Below are 18473 nucleotides of genomic sequence, written 5' to 3'. Positions count from 1 at the left end.
GGTGGGGAAGCCGAGTCAACAGGGACCAGAGCCAGCTAAGTGACCAAGGCTCTCTCTCCACACCTCACCTTCTGCAGCCCGTCTGCCGACACTTCCCGCAGCCCTGCCCTCCTAGAATGCCCCCTCGCCCCAGGACCACGCTGGACATGCTGGCCCGAGCCACGGTCAGAGTCCTCCTGGCACTCCCCAGGCTCCCTGATGTAGCCCCGCCCCCTGGACCTCCTGGCACCACAGGAGCTGCCCTGTGAGGCCCTGGAGGCCCTACGAGAGGAAGGGGGTTGGGCGATCCAAGTCACTGCCCCCTGGCACAGCTCCAGAGGGCAGCGGCCTCCTTCTCTTGTCTGTCTCTGCAGATGAAGGTCCGCCATTGTCCAGATGCTTAAGCCTCAGTGCCATCTTGTACTGCTTTCTCCATCATCTCATAGTGCTATCCTAATGATTCTACCTTTGAAAAAGTCCTCAGCAGCCCCCTCCTCTCCCCCCGCAGCCCTGTCTGACCCCGGCCTCCCCGAACTCCTGTGATCGATCGCCCTCTGGCCACCAGCCTCTGCACCCTGCTCGCCCCACGCCTTCCCCACACCCCTCTAGGACGTGGTCCTAGCCCTCTCTCCTGCTCTGGTCCTGGCCCTTCTGAAAGTATTTTAGGTATTGTTTGTCATCTATAGCCTTGCAGTCCACAGTTCTAGTTCTCCTTCTCGATTATCCTGGAGGCTTCTAAAAATGGCCTTTTCCACCCTGGTGGGAATAGCATACTGATTAAGAGCATGGGCTTCAGAGTCAGGCAGTCCCGCTCAAACCCAGCTCTACTGATACTCTGTGACCTTGGGCATGACTTTGCTGATCCTTGCATCCCAGTTTCCTTCTCAGTACGATGGAGACGACGAAAGCTACTTCATACAGTTGCTGTGTGGTCTGAATAAGATAATGCACGTAGAGCCTGAAGTCTGAACTCCGCGGCGTGTCGTTCGAGGCTTTCATGAAGTGCTTCCTGCCTGCTCTGCCAGCTTGACCCCCACCCCCGCCCAGGTCTCCCAGAAAACCTGCTGTTCTTCGAGCATGCTATTCTATTCCTAAGACCCCTTTGTCCTTTCTCCTTGTCTGATGAACTCCTGTCAATTTTCAAATCACAACTCAGGTGTCACCTCTTTTCTAGAGCCTTCCTTTGCCCCATAGTCAAATACCCCTCCCCTGTGTGCCTCTCAATCATACGTTTTAGTTACCTATTTCTGAATAACAAATACTCCAGAGTGTAGCTGCTTGAAATAACTATTATATTTTGTGGGACAAGAATTCGGTCAGGGTTATTTTTCTGTATCACATGACATTGACAGAGGTCATGCAGGGGTCTTCAGCTGAAAGATCAACTGGTGTGCAGGGTCCTGAATGGCTACATATCTGCTACGTTGGCAAAGATGTTAGTGAGGCTGGGCTCGGCTGGGGCCGTCCCGCGAGTGCCTGCTTTTGACCTCTCCAGCATAGTAGCTTCGGGGTAGTCAGACTTTTTGCATGGAAGCTTCAGGCTCCAAAAACAAACGTATCCATGAGCAAGGTGGGAGCTGCATGACTCTTTATGATCTAGCCTCAAAGTTGCATGGTGGCTTCCAGCACATGCTCTTAGTCCAAGCAGTCACAGGCTTGCCTAGGGGAAGAGATGGATCCCACCTCTCAGTGTTTCCATCAAGATTATTAAAGAATTTTCAAGTAAGTTTTGAAACTGTCACAGCACACACCTATGTTAGCACTTTAGTAGTAGTCTTCGTATTTGCCCACGTATCTGCCCCAGCATACAGGCTGGCCTCAAGGATGTAGAGTATATTTTCTTCATCCGCTACTATGCATTGAACACCTACCATGTACCAGGCAATGAGATTTTTCTAAACCTTGAAACAACCCTGCAAGATGGACGCTGAAGTTCATGGCAATGAGTACTTCATCCAAGACCAATTGTTGGAGTCAGAACTCAGTTTTGATCCACCCATCTCCACATTCAATCTTCTTTCTTTAGCCTCTGCACATGCCGAGCAAATTACAAAGATCAGTGGAGATTCAGGACAGACACACGGTAAAAACTTTCCTCGAGTCTGTTTAAAACGTACTGTCCTCGCACTCTCGGGAGTCCCGGGGCAGAAGCGCTTTTCTCTCTGGGCCCTTCCTGGGCTGAGGGGACCCGCATGTCACTGCCCCTGCAACCTGGCTGGTCCACCCGCGACCTGTGGGCATGAACAGCCCTGCAGGCGTCCTCACAGGCCCGTCCCATCAAGTCACGTCTGCTTTCTCACCTGCTTTCTCTAAACAAACTTGTAAACTCTTCAGTAGCACTTTACTCTCGAGCACATAATACCTGGCAGAAACCGCCCCCCAGGAGTTCAGAAAATACTCATAGAAGTGGAAATGGAGCCCCGTGTGTGGGGCCTGCTGGGCCTGACGCGGCCTCCTTGTGACGCCCCCGCGTTTCACAGCAAGGGTGGGGGCGAGCGGGTTCTAGCTGAGCTGGGAGTCTCCTGTAGGCTCTCGGGTTTGTCCTTGCGTTTGTCACTATCGCCAGACCCCGCCCCTCCCATCCCGGCACCTTCCTCCTCCACTGCTCCCTGTGGTTAGCCGAGACCTCGACCCGCAGCAGAGGGGGATAAGGGCCTCCTGGTCCAACCCCGTCATTTTACAGGTAAACAGACTGCAGCCGGGAGGGGGCACATGCCAGATCCCGTGTCACTCAGCTAGTACCTGGCAGTGTCAGGGCACGTCTGGGGCCTGGCCGTGCCCACTGCCTTGCACACCAGCACTTTCCACTGGAAGCCGCACAGAAGGGAGGTTTAAAAGAAGCAAGAAAAGGGGAACCCGAGCTGACGGGGCCACAGTAACAAACACCGCGTTAGGCCATTCCAATGTCTTCTTGCCCCGCCGTCTTAATTAGGGCTGCTTTTCAAGGCCAGCTAACCAGGCGTCTTTTTGTTTAATTGCGGTAAAATATGTATAACATAAAATTCACCATCTTAAGCCATTTTTAAGAGTACAGTTCAGGTTTATTAAAAATATTCATGATGTGAAACCGATTTCCAAAACTTGATCTTGCAAAATTGAAATTCTGTGCCCATTAAGCAAACAATTTCCCATGCTCCCCATTCTAGCACCCTGCCTGTTGCTGGAACCAGCTTTCTCCCTGAATTTGCAGTATTTGTCTTTTTGTGACGGGTTTATGTAATTTAGCGTAACATCTTCAGGGCTCATTCATGTTGTAGCATGTGTCAGAAATTCTTTCCTTTTTAAGGTTGAATCATATTCTGTTGTATGCATACACCACATTTTGGTGATCCATTCATCCGTTGATGGACCTTAGGGTCGCTTCTGCCTTTCGGCTCTTGTGAATAATGCTGCATTGTACGTGGGTGTGCAAATATCTCTTCAAGACTCTGCTTTCAACTTTTTAGATATATGCACCTAGATGTAAATTGCTGGATCATATGGTAGGTCTATCTTTAATTTTTTGAGCAACCACCATAATGCTTTTTCTAGCGGCTACCCCATTTTACATTCCCGCCAACAGCACAGAGTGTTTCAATTTCTTCTCTACATCCTGGCAACACTTGTTATTTTCCATTTTTTATAGTAACCTTTCTAAGTCACTTCTTTTATATTTCAGTTATGTCCATTCAAGGAATCAAGTGAAAGACAACACATATACATATACATACCCATGGCTGGTGCATAGTAGATACTCATGGAATATTATTTCTTCATATTATTATTTTTCATCCTTCCTTGCTGCCTGTCAACAAGCTTTCTTTTTCACAAGGTTTCTCCCAGTTCTGTGGTTCTGAGGTCAGAGCCTAACATGAGAGTCTTGGAAAAGAACTGAAAGCTGAAAAAATACGAAGACATTTTTGACTCCTAGCCAAAGTGAATGACCTTGATCTTTTTGAAGGAGCCAATATTTCCTTTCCAGATTTCTTTGCCTATCAAACTGAATAACATGGAGGCTCTAAACATTTCCTCCAAGGAAACCCTGCTTCCTCCTGACTCCATTGCAGGCGGCCCTTCCGCTGAACATTGGTAGCCTGGGGCCTGGTCTCAGCTTCCCTCTTGGTTTTGAGCCTGGAGTGAGAAGTATTTTCTGACAGTCTCTCAGCCTCTCGCTACTTGTGAATCAGCCATTACTTCTCTACCGTGTGTGTGTCGGGCTTCCAGCAGCCCATGCCTGCTGCAGCTTCGTTAACCCCTCAGTTAGTGCTCACTTGTGCATATGAGTGTGCAGCCGTCGTCCTAAATGGACTTGGCAGCACTGAGCAAGGTCTTTAGAAACAGAGAAAGCCGTGGGGTTTGGGGCTACATGGAAACCCTCTTCAGTGAAATGCCTTTTCTCTGAAACAACAATTCTAAATTGTGAATTAAAGATAAATCCTGCTTCTGAATCCATTGCCCAAAATTATTTATGAAAGAGACACATTCACATTTTCTTTCAACAAACTTTTATCAAGATCCCACCATATGCTAGGCCCTTCACTAGGAACTGGGAATTCAGCGGTGAAAACACAGACTGAGCCCTCCATCCCCTTAATGCTAGCGGGAGAGAAAGACAAGCAACAAAACTAATAAGGGAAGTGTGTGTTGCCCAAGTGTAAGTAGCAAGGAGTGGGGGCAGGGGAGAGATTTTAGCTAAGGCCACCAGGGAAAGGAAGAGAGGGAGGGAGCCTTTTATGGCTTTCATGAGATCCTACATGAATGTCAGGTGGTTCATAATAAAAATAAAATCTTAATCATTTGCTGGTACTCAGTGATTGACAAAACACTTTTTCATAACTACCTCATTTGACCCAGCAACCTCCAAAAGACATGGAATTTTTGCCTGGCCCAGGAAACAAACTGAATTCTGATATTCAGTTCCTGTCTTGTTCCCCTGTGCCCAGACTCCGTCTTAGCATCTGCTTGGTATATCATTCCCCTAACAACATTTTTATCAGCACTTTGAGGGACTAGAACCCAGTCCAGAATCCCAGCCAACCGCACCCTCTGCTCTTCCCTGAGCCCGCCGGCTTCCTTTTCCTGGCCTCTGTCCCCAGCCTGTTGCACACATTTTCTGTTTGGTGCTCCACTGGCTTGCAGTCCCCAGCCCTCCCTCTTGTTTATTCCTGGGGCCCCAAAATGGCCTTTCCCCCCTGGTGGGCTTAGCATATTGATTAAGAGTATGAGGTACAGAATCAGGTGGACATAAAATCCTGCCTCTAGGACCTTGGAAATGTCTTTACAAATCTTTGGATCCTAGTTTCCTTCTCAATAAAATGGAGATAATAACAACTATTTCATACAATTGCTATAAGGTCTAAATAAAATAATGCATATAAAGCCTTTCATACGGTACCTAGACAATTATGAGCACTCCATAAATGCTGAGGGTGGCAGTTATTGTCACAATTGATACCTGCATCAGCACCCAATGGCCACCTTGTCTCTTCAACAAGCAGCCAGACCTTCCACCGTGGCTACCGTGGATCAAACGGAGGCAAGATGACCTCCCATCCACCTTCAAGGGGCCCAGTCTACCCAGCTCCCTTCAGAGGAGGTGCCTCGAGAGGCCACTACCCCTAACTGGCCCAGTCTGATGGATCCCTGCTCACCTTTGCCTTCTTGGCCTAAGCTGCCTTCTCTACCTTCTCTACTGCATAGTCCCACCCCTCCCATAGTTTCAGCTGTAACTTTAATTTTTTGTGATTACTAGTAATTCTTCAAGGTATGATTGGAATTGTTCATTGTTTAGTGAACAAACAAGAGGGGAAAATGACATATTTTATGAAGAGCCGTGGTGCAGAATGGATAAATGTCACCGCTTTTCAGGGAGATGAATGGTGAAATATACACAGAGGTCATTTGTACTATTAAAAGTAAAATTATTGCTGTGTCTTTTCAGCAAAGCAATGAAGATAAATGTCAGATAGAGAAACCTTGGGAAAAGGACCATGCAGCAAAATAAAGGAGCCGTTGAGGGTACAAAGGAATAAAAAGATTTTTACTTTCTTCAGAGAGCTCAACCGCGAAAATGAAGCACATTCTACTTTCCTACTAATGGCCTAGGGGCATTTTGTGGTTCTTCATAAATTTTTATGGAGACCGGCTTCGTCCAATGAATTTCGAAACAAACCCTCCCTGACTCCGTCGCGTCGGCCGGCACCAGAGTTCCATTCTTGCACCACCCTCGACGTCGCCCTGTCCCTCGCCCTCCCTCACCTCCAGGTCGCCAGCCCTCCTGTCAGTTACCTCCAACCCACAACTCACGCCGCCCATTTCCCTCCACACCCGCCGTCGCCTGCCTCGCGCATGCTGCCTTCATCACTTGCTCGGTTGATTACAGCAGCCTGCGAACTGGTTTTTCCACTTCTATTGGCCTCTCCAATCCATTCTCCCTAAATTGCTCGGAATGATCTTTCACGATTCTCATCAAATTGTTTTCAGTCTCTTATTTGAACTCTTTAAACAAAATCCACACCCTTGACTGCAGCCTGCAAGGTCATGCCCGGTTGGGCCCCTGCTTCCTTCCCCAGCCACCTTTCACAACCCTCAGGACCCTCTGTGGCCCTCTTGAGCCACACTGGCCTTTGCTCTGTTTCTAGATCATAAGTCTATCCGCCCCCCACCTCACCCCCCACCCTACCCCAATGTTGTGATTCCTGCTTCTCCACAGCCTTTTTTGCATGGCTGACTCTCTTATCCTTCAGCGTCAGCTCAAATATTACCTCCCCAGAGAGGACTCACGTGACCCACCTATCAAAAACTAGGTCACCTATGTTACCTTCTGTTCACTACCTTAACCCCAGTGCCAGGCTCTTAGTAGAAGCTCTGAACATAGTTGTTCAATAATCCAAAGAGTAAATGGGGTGGTGGGAGGGGAAGGTGGGTAGAATTTTTATGGTATAAGCAAAGGAATTTGCAATTTCCAGAACGCAAGGAAATTCCACCTCACCCCATTCTTCCACCCAAACCTGGCGATCCATCTTGCAGACCTTCTCCATACATTCATTAGTGCTTGCTATGTGCCAGGCACTCTCCACGAGATAAAATAAGTAAGATGGACCACCCGCCTCAAAGAATTTAGAATTCGGTGAGAGAAGCTAGCAGTACAGACATATCGCTCAATAGGGTGAGGAGAGAACACAGTTAAAGGTGTGCAGCAATTACCAGAACACTCCAGAGGGAGTCATATGTCTGTCTTAAAGGGAGAAGAGCAAGCCATTGGGGAAAGTGACATCTGAGCTGGGAGAAATTTTTCAGATGGAGAAGATGATTCTAGACAACAGAATCAGGTTACACAAAGGCTGAGGTGATGGCCACATGTTCAAGAAACTGCAAATCACCGTGTTTAGCTAAAAATGTGAAGGAACACGGCATGCTGGGGAAGTGGGCTGTGACAGGCGTGCAAAGCCTTGATTTGGATTGAATGCCGTGGATACCAGCAAAGGTTTATAGTAGCATAAGGACCTAAAAGGAGCCGGGCTTGGAGAGCTAACTCTGGCAGTAGAGGGACTCCAGAGACAAATCTTGAAAATTCATCATCAGAACTATTATTTTTCACAGCTATTATTGTGTTCCAAATTGCTATTGAGTTTGTTTCTATAATTGTTTTGCTGATAATATCTAGTCCTGTAGATCCCCACCTCTACCAGGGTATGCGAGGTATTCCCAAAGGTGCTATCTGTCCCCCAGATTTGGCCTGTGCAACCCCCTTATATTGATCCCTTCCCATGCACCCTTCGTGGCCAATTCTTCCAAACCTTTTGGGATACTCTCTGAAATTAATTCATAAGCACTGCACATATTGTTTATGTATATATACAATTTCATTTGCTTCTCATCAAAATCCTGTAAATTCGATAGCCTCCCTGATTTATAGAAGAGAAGAACCCTATGAACTGTTCACACCACTAGCCAGTAGAGGAGGGGACTGGAACCAAGTATTATTTTCTCTACACCTTCTGGGTGTCGTCAGTGCAAACTAAATAGAGTGATAACTTAGGCTCTTGGAGGAATAATGGAAATGGAACCTAGTTGTGAAAGGAACTCTGAGAACCCTGGACCCAGGAAGGAATTGTCACAGCAGGAGGGCGCATGGGGCTGGAATGCCAGGGATCCTTCCGAGGGAAGAAGAAACTGAAGACCCACTTATTTCTCCGACACTAGAGGTTCTCGGTGTGACAGCGCTCGAGGTTCTCTGGGTGTACCCAGTCGTCAGCCAGGGAGCCTGTGGAACATGCTGGCTCCAGGGTTCCACCCTCAGGTGTTCTGACTCCGTAGGTCTGCAGGGGGAGCCAGAGAGCAGCATGATTGCCAAGTTCCTTTGTGATTTTGCTGCACAGGGTCTGTGGACCCATCACCAATGCAGTAAACAGCCTAAGCCCATGGTGAATGTGAATGTCTGGCTTAGAGTTTCCACGAAAAAAGGAAGCTGAGGCCCATGAGAGAAATGACTTGCTCGTGGCCCCAGAGGCTTCGAGGCTGAGCTAGGCCTCCCACCAACTCTCTCCATTCCCAGCACGGTGCTCTCTTAGCCAGCCTACTGGCCTCTCCTCGCCAATTTACATTTTGAGTAGGAACCCAAGGTGCCAGCTTTCTAATGAGGTCGTCCGCACTGCAATTTATAAGGCCCAAAGCCCTCAGCGGGCCTGGTCTCTGCCTGGCTTGACTTACACACTTCACAGGCCTCCCCACACGCCCGTTCGAGTCAGCACGGCAGTAACAGCTGGTGGCCTGTGCGCGCCGTTGGACTGCGTCCTCGTCATGTCGCCATCCATTTGCGTGCCTTTGGGCTTGTTCACTCTTAAGCACCTGGTCCTCCTCCTGGGAAACAGTACGTTTCCACCAGCAGGTGGGAGCCTGGCCCAGCCTCTGGGCTCCGGCCCCACTCCTGACCTTCCTGTCCTCTAGAAGCCAGACTCCTCCCACGTGTCATGGCCTCTTGTCTTTAATTCAAGAGAAAGGCCCCCTTCTCACTGAAGGGACACTTAGTTTTTCCTCCTTTAACGAGTGTCGCTGGTTAGGCTACAGCAAGCAGGTGGGAGACGGCCCAAAAGCTGATATAAATGTGCTTTTTTTTAATGCCACATAAATCACCTTAATTAAAAATTAATTAACTGACCTAAAATTTGACATTCATTTAAAAAAGAAATTTGAGTAAGGAGAGTTGTGTAGATTTTGTAGCATTGAATCTCCAGACATGATTGAAGGAGGGAAGTACGTTAGGTTTCTGCTTTGAATGCAAAATTAGGGAAAAGAAATCATTCTCAGTGAGTGAACTCAATAAGTCACTCATGGTGTGGAACAGTAATTCATGTAACTTGACCTTGGCCACACGTGTCTCAGGTGTAAATATGAACTAATTCCTACTGTACTGGAGAGGAGATAAATGGGCAAACAAATGTGGCATGTTGTTTCAAGAGACATGTTCCAGGATGCAAATGACAGATGAATCAGACAGGAAAAGCCAACACGAGGCAACCACGGGAAGCTGGCTGGGTGAGGGCCTCGGTAAAGATGCATGGGCAGGCAGAAGGTTTCAGGGTAGAGTCAGTAAGTGGTCAGCACCAATAAAGGCGGTGCTAACTATCTCAAAGCAACCTTTTAAAAATATAGCCACCAACAACCATTGCCCAGAACTTCGGAATCAAAGCATCACAGTGGATGGTGGTCTTAAAGGTTGGATTTGAGGCCCCACCCTCATTGGACCAGGGGGCAGAGGAGGCCCGTGGAGGCCAAGGGTGCACAAAAGGCACACAGGTGCTTGGGGCGGATCCTCCAGCCCTCCAAGGAAGTGGTATCAACCCTGCGCCTATGAGAATCACCCAAGTAGCTTTCAAAACACCAATGCCAAGGCCCTCTCCTTCAGAGATACTGATTTCATTGGTCCAGGACCTAAACAGTATTTCTAACTTCCCAAGTGACTCCCACGGGCAGCCAGGGAGCGGCTCTGGAGGGAGATCTGATCCGAGTCATGGGAGAGGAACTCCACCTAGGATCACCTGACCAGGTTCTGGGCCTTTCCCTGTGGTTGACTTGCTGTGAGATCACAGGCAAAGCACCTGGCAAGTAACTGTTTGCATTTCGTAGTGCCTTACTGTTTAAAGGACACTGTATGTTATTCTCTGTATGTTATTTCGTCTCCCAATCCTCGATCTTCTGATTAATCAAATGGGAATAATAATAACTGTTCTACCAGTTTTTTATGAGGTTCAAACAAGGAAGGATTAGGAAAGCACATTGTAAGCTATTAAATGCTGTACATAGGTAGGAAATGATGACAGTTTACTACCCCTAGTGACTTACATCATTATTCTGGGAAGAACTGCTGTTCCAAAGATAAATAAATTCCCGCAGAGAAGACTCTTACTAACAAAAGATCCCCAAGCACCAACTCTCCCCAGAGTGGCTTGATCTCAGATCTCCGTAGGCATTCTGTGATTAGGGCATTTGGTGTTACAGTGGTTACCAGGAATCACTGGCACCCATGAGTGGAAAGCATCAGGAGGTGCAGGACATGGGGGCTGGCTCTTCACGTCCAGGCCCTGCCCCTTCCTTGCTGCTCCAAGGCCCGTTTGACCATCCAGGACTTCTGGTTACTCCATAAGCCAGGAACAATCATTTCACATCCTCAGAGAGGATGCTGTTTAAGAAACTCAGGCCCTTGATTAAAACCATTCACCAAGAGTATTACCCTCCTTGGAATTTATGGGCCCCATAAAAAAAGAACTTGAGAAGACAGAAGAGTTGTTTTTTGTTGCACTTCATTAGTTTTGAGTTTGGGCTGGTAGTAGAGACCAGAGTGCCAGGCGCCCATCTAATCGAATCTCTCACAAGCATAAAGTTCTCTGTGGTGTGGAAGACAAAATGCCAGGGAGTGTGGACGGCTCCGACCAGGGGGAGAAGATGGGGAGCATTTGGTAGACACAGGGCTGAAGGAGATGGCTGCTTGGCCTGCAGCTGTTCTGTAGCTGAGAAAAGAGGGGTGCTGGGGATAAACTCTGGGGCCTCCAGAGAGAGAAAGCAGAACTACTCTCCCACTAGCAGCCCCCTCCTTTGTCAAGGTTTGGGATGAAGGGTAGGCATGCCGACTTCCCACCATTTTGTACCTACTGTCACTGCTCGTGAGGACACCCATCACCTGGAGGGACCCACAGACAGACACGGTACAAAGGATAAAGAACAAAATGCTAAGAAAGTGGGTTTCCGCCAATACCTCAGCAAGCCGTGTAACCACTCAAAGCCTTCGTATTCTCAGCTATAAAATAGGTATAATACAACCATCCACAGAAAATACATAAAAACAGTTCAGTTCCTAAATACTCGGGTGGACAAGGTCCTGTTGTAGACTCATTAAGGTGAGACACGATACCTCCCTTCCAGTCACTTCCAGTTTGCTGAGGGAGACAGGCGTACCAACAGTTACAACTCGAGGCAGAATGTCTGCTGTGGTAAATGCGAGAAGAAGTCCAAGTGCAAGGACAGTTCACGGAGAGGGAGGGTGGGAGAATCCACAAAAACGCACATGTGGGGAGGCCTAGGTCCCCGTTACTGAAAGGCGAGATGACGTTGGGAGACATTCCCCAATGAGAGGGCTCCCCAAAGACTGCGAAGGGTGACCCACATGTTCCCGCTCCCACATGGAACAAACTCTGTGCATAAGAGAAAAAAATCACCAAAGAAAATATGGATAGGTTTGAATTACATACAAACTTTAAAACTCCTATATATCAAGATACATCATAAACTGAATGAATGTATATAAAATACTGGGGGAAATTGTCAAACATGTAATAAATAATTTCACATTTTTATTCATAATCTCATATAATTCTATGCGAAAACATGAAGAACCTAATAGATAAGTTGGCAAATGGAAGTAGGCAAAGTAAAAGTAAAATAAAAATAATAACGTGTGAAAAAAAATATTCAGCCTCACTAACTACCGAAGAACTACAAAATAAAACAGCAGAGGAATACCTTTAGTTAAAGTTCAAATTGCGATAACATTTAGGGCTGGCCTGATGTAGTAAGAAGGCCATACATATATGAACATGGCTGGTGAGAGCGTAAATTGGATTAACTTCTAAAAAGCAATTTGGCAATATGTATCAAGGGCTTTAAAATGTTTATACCCTTTGATTCAGCAAGTCCACTTCTGGGAATCTATCCTATGAAAATAATCTGAAATGCAAGCAAAGGTTTATGCTCAAAGATATTCTTGAGAGTGTTGTTATAACAGTCTAACAATCCAGCCATTGAGGAATGTTTAAATAAATGATGGTACGTATCACAAAGTATTATAGCCATTAAGAAGTATTCTTCTGGCAAATTTTTAAACCTCTGGAAAAGCTTGTGATATAATCTTAATTACTTTAAGGTGTTTAAACCTATGATACAACTATGCATGCTTTTAAATATAGGCCAAGACAACTAAAGCGAAATCTTCCAAGATATTAAAAATAATGACCTCTGGGTAGAGGGACTCTGGGCATTGCTTTTGTTTATTTTTACCCTGGTTTCAAACTTTAGACAATAGGCATATATTTTAGAATGAAGGGAAGTCAAAGAAACTGTAAGGCATATTCAGGGAATGGCAAGACATTGGAGTATGAAACGAGCATGTGCTCATGAAAACCCAACGAGAAACAAGGCCTAATCATAAGGTGTGAATAAAACAACACAGCTTACAAGCGTTCCATAGGTTGAGGAAGACTTCACAGGTCTTTTATTTTGCTTATATATTCTTCAGCAGGGCAGGAAGCAAAGGTAATAAGGTCCTAACTGTAATTGATGACCCCATATGAGGCATAAGAAAAAGTACTTTGGAAACTAGAAATCACCAAGTGAATGTGAAGAAGTTTTTTTATTACCCTGAATACTTTTACCCTGAAAGAGGGGAAGGGGCAGAAAGGACAGGCAGTGTCCCCGGGCAGGCAGGACCCGCTAGCTGGAGGGACACACCTGTCTGGCCCTCACAGCCACCCTAGGAGCTGCCTGACATCACTCCTCACTGTCACGTAAGTGGGAACACTTTCCTGTTAGTGGAAATAACAGAGCCGACCTGTCCAGGTGGTTCTAAAGCCTAGTGAGTGGTCAGGTAAAATGCCGGTGTGGTGCTAGGCAGGTAGCAGGTGCGCCATATCTGATGTTCACCGTCGCTAGAAAACGAGACCCCCTCCAGGGGGCTGGGGGTGGGGGAAGTTAGGGTTTGACTTCCTCTCAGCCTCCTGCTGTTGGCCCTGGATGTGGCCAGATTGAGATGCCGTGTCTCAGTCAGGCCTTGGGCTGTGAACGGCAGGGGCCTGAGGCTCTCCCTGAAGCCTTCCCACAGGGTCGCCCAAACTGATCAGGGACCTGTGTCTCTGTGCTCTCCAGGAACATCCCTGGGATCCAAGATGGCCTTGCAGAGTTCCTTCACTTGCTGGAACGGGACAGTCCTCCAGCTCGGGCAGGCCTGCGACTTCCACCGGGACTGCGCCCAGGGCGAAGACGAGGGCCAGCTGTGCAGTGAGTAGAAAAGGCCCCAGGGCCCCGAGCGTCCATACCCCCCTCCTGCCCCCATCACCCCAAGCACTCGAACTTGGATAAACTTACCTATGTCCAGTGCCACTTGTGTCTCCTCTCAGTGGCAACTTTCAAAAGCTACACAGTCTCCAAGAGACAGAGCATCTGTGGTCAAGAAACAGCATATAAATTAAGAACCTAAGACGATCTTATAAGTCATGCTCTCAGCATCCTCGTGCGCAGAGATGTGCAGGCGAAAGCCCAGCTCTGTAACATGACAGCAGACGCCCTCTACGCCCACTTTTAAAGCCTTACCCTCACTTCTTAAGCCTTGTCTTTCATCACCCACCTGCCTCTCTCCTCCTCCCAATCTTCCATGTACCCCAGCCCCAGCCATTTCAGACCACTACCTGGCTCCCTCATACGTCCGTGACTTTGCCAGTGCGATGTCCCTTGCCCAGAATGCCCTTTCCTTCTCGAGTCACATCTGCTCCTTTAAGACTCAGCTCAAGAATCGATTCTTCTGAGAAGCTTCCTCTGACCATCCCCCGCAAGTCCCGTTGGTTCTTCCTCTGGACCCCCCACCCCCAACTCAGTGCACCCACCCGTCCCCCATAACACCCATTATTTATTAACAGCTTTTTTTGAGATAGAGTTCATATACCACACGACTAAGCCATTTAAAGAGTACAATTCAGTGTTTTTCAGCATAGTCACGGGCTTGCACAACCATCACCACATTCTAGTTTTAGAACATTTTTATCATTCCACGAAGAAGCCCCTAGCAATCCCTATTTCCCCCAACTCCCCTTTCCAACCCACACCTACCACTAGCCCTAAGCAACCACTAATCTACTTTGCATTTCTGTAGATCTGCCCGTTCTAGGCATTTCATATAAATGCAATCTTACCACATGTGGTCTTTTGGGACTGATTTCTTCCTCTTAGCATAATGTCTTCAAGGGGCATCATGTTGTAGCTTGTATCGGTCCTTCGTGTCTTTTTATTGCCAAATAATATTTCATTGTGGAGGTATACCACATTTTGTTTATCCATTCATCAGGTGATGGACATTTGGGTTGTCTCCACTTTGGGGCTATTATTGATTATGCTGCTATGAACATTCGTGTACAAGTTTTCGTGTGGACAGATGTTTCCCTTTCTCTTGGGTGTATTCCTAGGAGTGGAATTGCTGGATTATATGGTCACTCTATATTTAGCATTTTGAGGAACCGCCAAGCTGTTTTCCAAGGCGACTGCACCGTCTTACATTCCCACCAGCAGTGTATAAGGGTTCTAATTTCTCCACAGCCTCATCAACATTTATCATCATCTGTCTTTCTATTTTAGCCATCCTAGTGAGTGTACATCTATTACACTTCACAGAGGTAGTTTCCATGTCTCTGTCCCTCCCTGCGGGCCACCTGGGTCTGGTACTCTTCCCTGAACCAATATCTCAAGTGATTGCTGGCACAGCAAAGGTGCTCACTGACTCTTTGTTAATTAAAGTGAATAAGTGATTTGGGAAATGCGGGCTCCACAGAGGAAAACAAATTGCTAAGGTCTCACTGCTGGTTAGCGGCAGAGGTGGACACCCAACCCAGGGCTCACTCCACTGGAATACAGTGCTCTCAGCAGCTGCCTGGCTAGGAGTAAAAACTCCAGAGGTTTTTACATTTTTGCCAGTGAAACCAGAAACATATAACACATATGATGTGAGCTAGAAAATACGCTAGATCCTGGAGCAGGGGTGAATGACGCAGCACTTGCCCTCTGCTGACAGTCCAAGGCGGGCACACAAGCTAAACAACAGACCCGCGGCTGGGAAGGAGGCAGCGATGTGTGTGCGGCTGGGGGCGGGGCGGGGGTGGGGGGCGCCGTGGGGCCCAGACATGAGCAAGTGCCCCACCCCCAGATGCGAGGCCCCAAGACACCGTGGCCTGCAAAACGGCTTTAAAAAGTTAGCAGTGTTTCCCAGGTCATCTGGAGGACGGAATTTCCCTTGGGAGGAAAAACAGTTTTATATATTCTCTTTTAAATGAAGCAATAAAGAAATCCATTTTTCAATTTGAAAAACTCCCTTTTATACAAAAACGTGCCAGCGAAGTTTTCCAGTAATGGTGGAATTGTGGTTGTTTAGATAAAACCCAGTAAAGAGTGGCCAGGGCTTTGTTTGTCCTACACTGTTGGGCTCCTGGCCTTTCTCAGAGTCCTCACTCACTACACAAGTGCATCCGAACGAAGCCCGCCTGCCTATGTTGCCCTGCGCACAGGCCTACGTGTTTCTCTCTAGTTATTTGTACCTCCAGCAGTGCCTCTGAGCTGTGTGATTTTGCTTTTGCCTTTTTAAAGTTTTTTTGATACACACTTCCCAACAGGGACACAGGTCAAGCAGAGCAGGCCGATTTACAATTGAGGAAATGAAAGCACAGAGAAGGTAATTGATTCGTTCAGGGTCACACAGCATGTCAGGAACAGAGCCACGATTAGAGCGTGGAGCCCGCAGGATGCAGCCCATTACTGTGGGCTCAGGGCATTTTCCCACCATTCTGAGGCTTGCTATTAACAGGCTTCCAGGGCCAACTTTGAGTTTGAGGGCAACCTTACTCTGGTCTGGAGGGCAGGCATCCAGGGCCCTGTGGCCTTTACAGCCACACTTGAAAAGCTGCTCTGAGCAGCTGTCAGAATGACAGCTCCACACTAGAGAATACCCCTACTGAGTTCTTTGCTGCAGAAACCAGTTGCTAGGAAGAGAAGCTCAATTCAGAAGGAGGAATATTCTGATCTTTTTGCCACTCTGATCTTAGCAGTACTCAAGCAAATATCCTTTTCCTTATATAGTTGCCTTTTTCTCTTGGGATTTTTGCTATTTTCCTTATCATATTGATTGATGTTGATTCTGGAAACCATCCCCCATGATGATACTAACAACAACAGTAACAATAATAATAATAATAATAACTAACCTTTTTTGAGCGTTTAGTATGTGCCAGGAGCTACTCCAAACAGTCCTCATATATCAACTTATTTCATCCTCACAACAATCCTATGCGGTGCTATTATGCCCATCTTACAGATGAGGAACCTCAAGTTCCTGCTCAAACTGTTAGCCCGCGCCTGAGCAGTGATTCAGGCTCAGTCTGACTCCGAAGTCGGCACTCTGAACCACTACAAGCCAGACTCATTTGTTCTGAGTTTCCAGCAGTCGGTTGTGCCAGGAAAAACCCTAACAACACATCTACCCAGGAAGAAGAGGCCGGGATATGTCAGGAAAGGTGCAGGGCTCTGCCGCCACCTTCCTGGGACAGGGGCAGGAGGGAGGGGGTCAGATCATTCGTCTCTGCCTCTGGGCCTCAATTTCTTCATCTGTAATATAAGCTGGAACATGAAGCCCACTGATGTGTTGCTTTAGGACAAGGCTCTTAACCTCATCTGGTCCTTCCAAAGTAGCTGGGAACCTATTAGAATGTCTCCTGTGAGCAAGTGGTCACCCCAAGCCCTGTTGGGAATATACAAGTCTTCCAAGAAACCTTCATGAGTGTCACTGATCTTGATCCCGTGAAGTCAACCAAAGCCTGCCATGTTTGGAATTTGAAAGGAAAAGTGGGTTATAGTCTATCGACTCTCGACTCCCCACACTTTCTCTGGAAGGAATTCTCCCCACGTATAGGAGCTTCATTCAGATGATCACGCCCAGCCCTGAGCACTGTTTTCGTCTGGGATAAGTGGGCGACCCAAAATGCAGTGGTGGCATCGCTCTGGCCCTTCTCCATCCAGTCGCGAAAGTGTCCGTTCACACTTGGCTCCGTAAGCCCGTACGCCATCCCCCTTCCCTCTTTCCATTTAAAAACTGCCAAGCTAGATGAGACATCCCGGGACGCTATCACCCATCAAAGGGAGTCTTCAAGGTTTCTTGTGTGTCCAGCAATGGTTTCCATGGCATATGGCTCCCCAGAAAAAGGTGAGATGTCTCCACTTCATCCCCTGGGTGGGCATTGACTCGCTAGGTATTAGAGACAACTCACTTCCCTTCCATGTACTCTGTAAATCATGTTTGATGAGAATACTTCCTATCAGGCAAAACAGTTTTTTTTTTTTTTTAAGTTTCTTTATTGTAAAATAAAACATGTTGGTTGTAAAATTCTTGAAAAATCCGGAAAAGTACACAGGAGAAAATAACTACCGCTCATAATCCTCCCTCTCAGACATTCAGAGATAACCATAATATTTTGATGTATTTCTTCTAACATTTTTTCCCATGACTCTATATTTTCAGGGAAACGTATAACACATATTTATCAAAAATGTTAACAGAGTTGTCACAGAGGAAGGAAACGAAGTGGTGTCATTTAGCCTGTAGTTTATACTTGGCAGCTCCTGCAGCTGTTTCTGAGGTCACCTCTCAATGACTCCACCAATTTGTCTCTCTTAGAGTGGAATCAGGTGTCATAATTGCCAAATGTTGTGGGATTGATTGACCCTCACAGCCCATTTTGGCCATCCAGCCAATGGAATATCTGGCTACAGCCCAAGAAGAGGGTCGGTTAGAGCAGTGCTTCCCAGATGTTAGGAGCCACCTGGAGAATATTCAAAATGCAGATTCTGACTCAGCAGGTGGGAGTGGGGTGGGAGGGAGTCCTGAGGTTCCGCTCATCTAACAGTGTCACAGGTGATGCGGATGTTGCTGGCCCCTGGACCACATTCCAAGTGGCAATGGGTTAAAGGACTGAACCCACTCCCACTTCATTCAGCAACTAGGCCTTGAGATCCCACAGTGTGCCAAGCATGCGCAGGTGCTTGGGGTGAATGAGAGGAGAAAGGGATGGTCAAAGGAGGAGTTGACATTGGACCCAACCCTGTGTGCCAGTGTTGTGCTCAGCAGTTGGCCTTAGTGTCAATTTCTCGAATGTGGCCTAATCCACCAAGTGTCTTTGTTCTGATGTCCATGGCCACCAGCTTCATCGGCGGTG

General features: G+C 47.3%; 1 protein-coding gene across 1 annotated transcript in view; it reads left to right on the top strand.

The window, feature by feature from the left end:
* Positions 1-18473, top strand: part of ALK (ALK receptor tyrosine kinase) — a 598490-nt gene that overhangs the window by 480600 nt on the left and 99417 nt on the right. Inside the window, exon 6 of the mRNA XM_036224695.1 lies at positions 13375-13506. Coding sequence (XP_036080588.1) covers positions 13375-13506 — 132 coding nt within the window. The remainder of the gene's footprint in view (positions 1-13374; positions 13507-18473) is intronic.

This window comes from Rousettus aegyptiacus, unplaced genomic scaffold (genome assembly GCF_014176215.1).
Source record: "Rousettus aegyptiacus isolate mRouAeg1 unplaced genomic scaffold, mRouAeg1.p scaffold_m13_p_7, whole genome shotgun sequence".
NCBI lineage: Eukaryota > Metazoa > Chordata > Mammalia > Chiroptera > Pteropodidae > Rousettus > Rousettus aegyptiacus.
This window is presented reverse-complemented; position numbering and strand designations above follow the sequence as displayed.